Raw genomic sequence first — 8161 nt, 5'->3', positions numbered from 1 at the left:
CCTTGTGGAATGTCGAACTGAAGACAAATCTCTGCCAGTGGAGCTTGCTTTTTGTCAACAGCCTGGATTATTTCGGGGTTTTTTTGTCAATTGAAAAGTATTTTATCTTGCGCTTGACATCGTTGGTGACAGATAACGCGTGTGTGTTGCTAGATCTATGTTTCGGGCTAGATCGAGGTCTGCAGCACACCGCAGCCCTACTCGCTTCACACGCTGCGTGTGCTTGCAGTGTCATGGCTTTCATGGGCTTGCTCCATCACTGCGTTACTCTCTCTCTCTCTTACTTTTTATATATTGTAACGAGCCTTTGTACCTGCTATAACCGGTTGGGCTGCGATGAGGCCCTGTTATTGCAGATAACTTTTAATAGAGACAAAGAGTAAGAAAAAACGGGGATTTGAACAATCCCTGTTATTACCGGATTCCTGTTATTACCGGGCCTGTTATACTATGGTTTCCACTGCATCTCTCTCCTCATTTGTTGATTTATTCGTTTACCAAAATCATAGATATGTCAAAACACATGTTTTGTCAATCCCAGACATGTTTGAGATATCCGTAACGGACTGTAGTGTCAACATTTACCATCATAAAAATAGTAATTGCAGATGTCTCCCACAGCCATCAACACAATTTCAATTGTTCAGGAGGAGGGCCCCTTCCATCTTGCCCGACACAGCCGACCCAGGCAGAGAGGAATACACCTTCAGAAAACAGATGGAGATACTTGTTAAGATCTATCATCCGATGCACGCAAAGACCCATGAAAAAAAAATCTCTCCACACAGGAATCAAAATCATATCTTCTACTTACGATGGTGAAGCACCTAACCGCAACACTAAAGATGCCCAACTTACTATGTTAGTCATTAAAATCAAAATTTAGTCATTTCCCAGCAGCTTGTACTTATTTAAGTTTTAGTGGGAGTTTCATGGTACTTACAACGCAATAAAGTTATATAAGTGCCAAAGATTAGAGGTGTTACAAGAAGAGAGTAGCAAACACATAACAGAAGGAGGAGACATCAAGACGACAGATGATAGGAAGGAAGGAACAAACCACACAAGAACATCTACCAGCCACCCACAGCTTGTACCTCATTATTCTCGAAAAAGAAAGAAATTTAGGGTTTAGTTTTAGTAGAGATTTTACGGCGCTCGCAACTGCATAAGGTTATATGAGCGCCAGAAGATTAGAAGTGTTACAAGAGAGTAACAAACATAAAAAAGAAGAAGGGGAGATAAGGACGATAGATAATTGATAGGAAAGAAGGAGCAAACCACACCAGAGCACCCGCCAACCACCCACAGAAAGAAATTTCATCTCTAAAACTTTCATTAAAGAACAAAAAACAGCAAGTCAGTGCTTTATACAGATCATATTTATTGTAACGGTAACTATCATTCCATGAACCAGGCGGACAAAAGTTACGTAACTCCCACCCCCGAGTCTTCAGCATAAACGTCTTGACAAGCTACTGCCATTGCCGACTTTTTAAAAAGTAGGCCAGTGTGGTCTCACAAGTCATCACAATGCTGTAGCATAGCCGAAATGAGTCTGTCTCTACTACCACCTAAGGCAATTAATTTATGCACACTTTCACAACATAAAAAAGTCTGTTGACTGACAAAGTAACGCAGCATCACTGGACATCAGAGCCATCAAGATCAGTGCGTCAAATCTGACATCACAAACATCTCTTTTCATATAAAACTATGTTCCCACACATAAGCTCGCACAACAAAACAAAAAAAAACCCAAACACATGCAGTCAGGCTCCTGACCTCACTTTCTCACTTTCTCAATGGGTGTCACAAGTTCACAGTTTTTAATCTACGCAGATATATTTATAGCTCAGGGAATGCCCTCAAATGGGTCGTATTTGTCCTCATCGACCTGCTCCGCCTGGGCAATGGCCACCTCCGCAGCTTCGGCTGTCTCGTACATCTTCACGCGTTGCTCTTCTGTCAGGCCTGGCCACACTAGCTCTGGCTCTGAAAAGTTACAATCAAACAATGACGTGAGTCAGACACTGAGACAGAGGGAAAACAAAGTGTACTAGGGCAGGATGTGTGTGTGTGTGCCTGTGTGCCTGTGTGTGTGTGTGCGCGCGCGTGCGTGTGAGTGTGTGCGTGCGTGCGTTCCTGCAGGTGTAATCTTTACGTTAAAGTTTTACAGCGCTTACAACACAATAGTGTTATAGAAGTGCGGAAGATTAGACTGACATAAGAGAACAACAAACACAAAAATGAAAGAGGGGAGATAAAGACGATAAACGTTTGATAGGAAAGAAGGAGCAAACCACACCAGAGCACCCACCAACCACCCATGAGTTTTCCTTCAGCAAAACCAATAGCATGCTGTACAACCATTCGCAATATAATACACGAAGTTACCACTATTGGGAAAAGGAGTACACATGACATAGATCTACAGAAGATCTGATGCCCAGTAGCTACTTTCATCCACTCTTTTTTTACTAGCAACAAGTCTCGCCATCTCACAAGGTAACAGGTGACGACTTGATGCGAGACCAAGGTCACATTAAGTCACAGACTGGGTTCGCATCAACACTAAAGTACACCTACATTTCCCCCCTCCCTCATTCCCCTGCACACGTGGTATGTGTAAACAATCAACTTAGGCCTTGTGGGTCCTGTAGACACAATTTGCTATGTCAATGTTGGCAATTGTTTTGCTTCATTTGCTTTTTTCTGCTTGTTGGTTCAATAGTGTTTTAATGTTGTCAATGGCTGAATCACTGTTATACTTACAGCCGAGCATGTCTGTCAGGATGCTTGCTATGAAATAACAACTTTTTTAACAATACATTACCAGACATCAGACTCTGAGATTCATAAAAAGCCAGCTATTATAGCTGAAATGAAATCCTGTTATAGCTGTGACTGGTGGTTGTCTTTGCCTAATCGCACGGTACTCAGAAGGGCTCCTAAGCGGGTGTTAACATAGAGCATGCATATTTGGTCGCTTTTAAGCACTAGGGGGCTATCCCGAAAAATGCTATTTTGAAAAAATGTTAGGTAAACTTTTTGCCTCTTGTTCAGTTTCTTAAAAGACAAGGAGAGTTTTCTCTATAACCAATACACACACACCAATGAAACCTTACTTCTATAGAAAGGGCAATGCCCACTTTTAGTGTAGGTCAAGATTTCTGAAACCCCTGAAATCTGGGTTAGCCCGCTTGTCCTTACAAGTGGCCATTTAAGTGAACCTGTGCAAAAGGGGAAAGGGGCGCAACCATCTCATTTCCTTGACATTTTAATGGACGTTTGTTACCTCCCTTGGAATGCGGGAGGGGTCAGTCTCACCTATAATGCGACCAAACATGACTGCTTTACAAAAGATTCCCCCACCTATCTTCAACATATCATATGAACAGAGCCCAATCCTGCCTGTCTGTCATTGTGCACTCAACTAAAGCCATGAGGTAACCACAAAAGGACAAACAAAAGAACACCAATCAACAGAAAGATGGTCTGTCAAACGAAAAAGGAGAGGAGAGAATGGAGTGCCCTATGGGCACAGAACGAATTTCCGAAACAAAACCTGTCTCTGAGACAAGACACACATACACACACACCCAAAAATGTTTTTTAAAAATAAAAACTTGGCTCCTGCTGACATTTGTTCTCTTGCCGTCAATGTGATTTTGTATAGGAAACTCGTTCTGTGCCTTGGTGGCACCCATTCTCTCTTCAGTATGACTTTTTCTCTTTTATCCTTATCCTGGACAATATGTATGTTGCTCATTTTATCACCACTTTTCACACAAGCAGTTCTAGTCATGCATTTCAAAGAATTTAAATTTGATTCAATCAAAAATATAAAATATCTGGTATTTTTACAAATGGTCGTTTTTTAACAGAAAATGAAAACTCCTCAACCACAGAAACAAGAAGAAAGACAATACCTTCAGCAGACCTGCCAACCACACCATGACCAAAAATAATTTTTCCCTCAAAATCCACCCAAAAATATAGGAGTTTAGGGAAAAGTTCCCAGTCTCCAGAATCCCAGTTAATCTGTGACTGCGAAACAAACTGATCGTGATTTCACTGTGCACAGTCACTAAACTGAACACCGAGAAAACTTGACCAAGAGTATGCTGCTGAGTGTAAGCAAAGCATTTTAGTTCTAGTAAGAGTCTTATAGTCCTTGCAACACAATATTATAAAGTCATATAAATGCTGAAGAATAGAGGTGTTACAAGAGAGTAACAAACACAAAAAAGGAGAAATGAGGACGTCAGATGATAGGAAAGAAGAAGCAAACCACACAAGAGCACATGCCAACCACCCACTAAATCAAAGTTTCAGGTTTTAAAAATGTTAAACAACTTTAATAAGACAACTGCTCACCCTGAAAGTTGAAGGTTGGGAACTGGGTCATGTCGACGCCTTTAGCCTGGAAGGCACGCTCCAAATTTGTCAGCATATCCTTCAGCGTGGCCTCCGTTTCTGGAGACGCATCCACTAGTTTACCACCAGCAGACCTGTGACAATTGGAGGGCAGGCATACAGGAGAACAGGTATTAGTGAGAGAAGAAATTTAAGTAACCTAAATAAAAACATTAATCTGCACATATTCATTTCTTTAGAAAAAAATGTCATCAATTGAAAATCTACAAATCTGATCCCAGTGTTAACTATCAGCTAAATTCTCCATTCGTAGATTGCGGGAAGTTACTCAATTTGTCATTATTACTCCTCACTTATTTTCACCAGTGCAGTTTGGGGTCTTTTTCCATTACAGATTAAATTTGTATTTCAAACTCTGCTGTTCCTCACACCCCAAACAATAGATTAATTTTTTTTTTAATCCATGGCGACGGTAGTCATATCATCTTGACATCAAACACCAAGAATTACTCATAAAAAGTGAGTACATTGTGGCAAGAACAAAATTTTGTGATGCAAGAATACAATTTTACCAATCAGATTATACTTAATGTACTCCACTGAGAGTGCAAAAATCATAACATAGGCAAGTTCATCCCTGAGCCCATGATGTTCTTTACCCTTAATCTCACATAATGTTTTTCTAAATCGATTACTAAACTCACAATCAAAATAACCCTGGTCCACTAAGGACCGTACTTTACGCACACCAGTAGGTGTATTTCGACATCCTTACTCTCCAATGGGTCCCATATCACCCACCGACCCCGCTTTGCTTACATGCGCGCTAAGCATCTATGGGTCCCGTAATTGTGTGAGTGTGTCAGTCTGCTTCTGTGCTTGTGTGCGTTTGTGGCCTACTTCTAGAACTGTCTGCGTTGGTTCAAAACCCAGGTGTACGTCTTGTTCGAAACAAGTAAAGTTGGTATCTCTAGAAAATCGTCCTACTAAACTTGAACAAACAGACCCACTTAAACATGAGGAAATAGAAAGGACAACCAGAAAACAAGACTTCCATTTCTGAACCAAGAATCTTTCAAAAATGTTCTTTTAAATAAGCTTGATTTTAACCTAAAACATTATAATATAGATCTATATTACCTGATAGAAACAACCCTATTTGATGGCTTTGAAAACCATTGTATGGCTAGAAAGAAAACTTTGAGAGCAAAACATTCAGAAATTGACCTAGATTCTGAAAATTCATAATTTTTTTCCTTTCGAACCCCAAATCGTTTGAAACAACAACAGCATCTAGAAGGGTTATTCGAATGGGTGTAGCCACTTATAATGACTTATCAACTTATGAAAGGGGGTTATTCAAGTAATAATAATAATAAATGACATTTATATAGCACTCAACCCCGATTAAAGTACACAGGCTCTGAGCGCTTTACAATACAGTACAACGTACAACAGTAACATAAAACGTTGTGTTCCGACTAAAACAAACTAATCAGAAAACTTGTGTTAGCTACAAAGGACAGGGCATTATTTTCATTATCGATTAACACACTCCCACAGAATTCACAGTGAAAACACATGTTTCCATGACCTCCTACAGCATCCACTCTGCGCTAAACGACAGTGGCGCTGCCCCTTGGGAAACCCTGGCCTTAAGAAGAAGCTGGTTTCATCTGTGGCTTAGAGTAGCATCTCTGTAAGCTCACAGATTAAGGACTAATGGGATCCTTAATTTAGCAGAAATTCTAGTCAAACTGCAGTCACTCACTTTGTCTTGTACTCCCTGATCTTATCCACAAACAGCTGCTGGATAGGGTCCAAGTTGGCTTTCTGAGAGACAACAGCAGACATCCCAATGTTGCGCTGAACCTGGTGGGCCACAAAGTTGCCCACAGGCGTCAATCTCTGAAAGGCCTGGCGAAACATTCTGCAACAATCTGCAAACAAACGAACACAGAATGCCATGTGAAAAACACTGGAAAACTGACTGACCATTGATAGCTCAGCAGAAACAGGAACATTAAGACTGGGACCTTTCGATGTTAGGTAGCATGCCATGTCATCGTTTACTAGTCAAAAAGAAGCTACAACCAAAAACAAAAAAATGTTAACAGACCATTCTTGTGAATCAAAATTCAACCCACCGAGGTAAAAGTGGTGCATGACTTTAATTTTAAAGATATATTCGAAATGCAGCACCTCTTTTTTTTAATTTCAAAGGAAAAAAAACATGTTAAAAAAATCAAGAAAGACTTTGAAAACAGACTTTTGCTTACTTGTACCTTCACAAGATAGAAAATCTAAGGGGTTCTTGACAGTGTATGTAAACTCTTCATCCAAAGCTGCAACCATTCCTTACATTTGCCAGATTTGATTAGATTCACTTCAAATTTCGAAGAAATAATGACAAACCAGTCCAAGACCAGCTGGTTTGGTTTATGTGGCTGGTATATATATAATCTCATACCAGCCAAAGTTTACATCCAAACTTATAAACTTTACTTTTACAATGTTCTGTGGAACTCAAGTAAGTTAAGAAGCAACTAAATAAAATATAAAGTGCAAACATTCACATATATTGTCAATATCATTTCATACACTTATTTACAACTTGTCTTGGTTTTTATGAAAAAAAAAATTTAAAATACACCCATTTATCTTGAATAGAATCCAGACATTTGTGTTCTGAGGAGGTGGAGACTATTTGGTGTCAAAGGCAAAATTAGGGAGAAAATGGCCACTGAAACTTGGCGATTTCCCAAACTGTGGTGTAATTGGAAACTCCAAACTTACTTTTTTTGCCAAACGATTTTTCAGTAAAATCCACAAAGAAGTGTGTTTTCAAACTAACAAAAAAGGTGCTGAGCCAAAGAATAAAAATAACCAAAATTTTACCCAACGGGAGGAATAAACAGTCAGTTTCTTTAAATTTGTTACTTTAACGAGCTCCTGAATTCAGAACGATGCCACACATATATGTGAAGTATCGTGGTGAAATCAGGCGCTCGTCAAAATAATGAAATCTAAGAAAAAGGCATGTTTCAACCAGGTTGGCAATTTTTATTGAAATTTTGGTTTTTGGCTTAACACCTTTATATTCAAAGGAAAACACATTTCTATGTGAATTTTACTTTTTTTTAAACCTTGTTCTAAGGCACAAAATATGCAATTTTCAGTTTTCAAGGACTCTTTAAGCTATTGAAGTTACCAAACTTTGGCGGCTATTTTCTCATTAATTTAACCACTAAAACTAGGCAACCCCACCTTCTTCAGTCGCAAATATCTCGACTTCTATTCAAGCTAGACGGATATTTTTTTCACTGAAAGCAAGGAAAATGAATTAGCCTTCAGATGATACTAATAACTCCATATTTGCCCAAAAATTGACAAGCGCCCCATTCCACTGCGTCGTGACACATACAAAGTCAATTATAAAATCTCTCGGAAGTTGTTTTTTTTACAATAGTAGGCCTACTAGTACTAGCAGTGCAAGAATCCGTAGTTGTTAAATCAAATATTATTTTACTTATTTATGGACCCATCTCATGTTCAAAATTTCTTGAGTCTAAAGCACTCCTGTACTTACTTACTTGTTCATTTTTATTTGTTTCACATAAGTTTTGACTTTATCCACCACAAATTATTAGTTATGAGCTTTTGCCAAAAGGTGGGGGTGTTTGCTTAAGGACATTTTTAAAATCAACCACTACTCATGGTAAAATATGTTTTCTTCTGAAAACTTTATGTATATGGCAAGGAAATAAGTTGGTCAAGCTGC

At 39.1% G+C, this 8161-nt stretch overlaps 2 protein-coding genes across 3 annotated transcripts in view; one reads left to right on the top strand and one right to left on the bottom strand.

Annotated features, from left to right (window-relative positions):
• Positions 1–8161, top strand: part of LOC101860006 (acrosin) — a gene marked incomplete in the record, with an annotated part of 112040 nt that overhangs the window by 62647 nt on the left and 41232 nt on the right.
• The window catches only part of LOC101851480 (ATP synthase-coupling factor 6, mitochondrial), a 10626-nt gene continuing 3825 nt past the window's right edge, over positions 1361–8161 (bottom strand). For both annotated transcript variants that reach the window (XM_005093489.3, XM_005093490.2), the window contains exons 2-4: positions 6152–6320; positions 4381–4514; positions 1361–1995 (exon numbers count right to left, since the gene is read on the bottom strand). In XM_005093489.3, coding sequence (XP_005093546.1) covers positions 1856–1995; positions 4381–4514; positions 6152–6309 — 432 coding nt within the window. In that variant the 5' untranslated portion in view covers positions 6310–6320 and the 3' untranslated portion in view covers positions 1361–1855. The remainder of the gene's footprint in view (positions 1996–4380; positions 4515–6151; positions 6321–8161) is intronic.

The sequence above is a fragment of the Aplysia californica genome, unplaced genomic scaffold (genome assembly GCF_000002075.1).
Source record: "Aplysia californica isolate F4 #8 unplaced genomic scaffold, AplCal3.0 scaffold00065, whole genome shotgun sequence".
Classification (NCBI taxonomy): domain Eukaryota; kingdom Metazoa; phylum Mollusca; class Gastropoda; order Aplysiida; family Aplysiidae; genus Aplysia; species Aplysia californica.
This window is presented reverse-complemented; position numbering and strand designations above follow the sequence as displayed.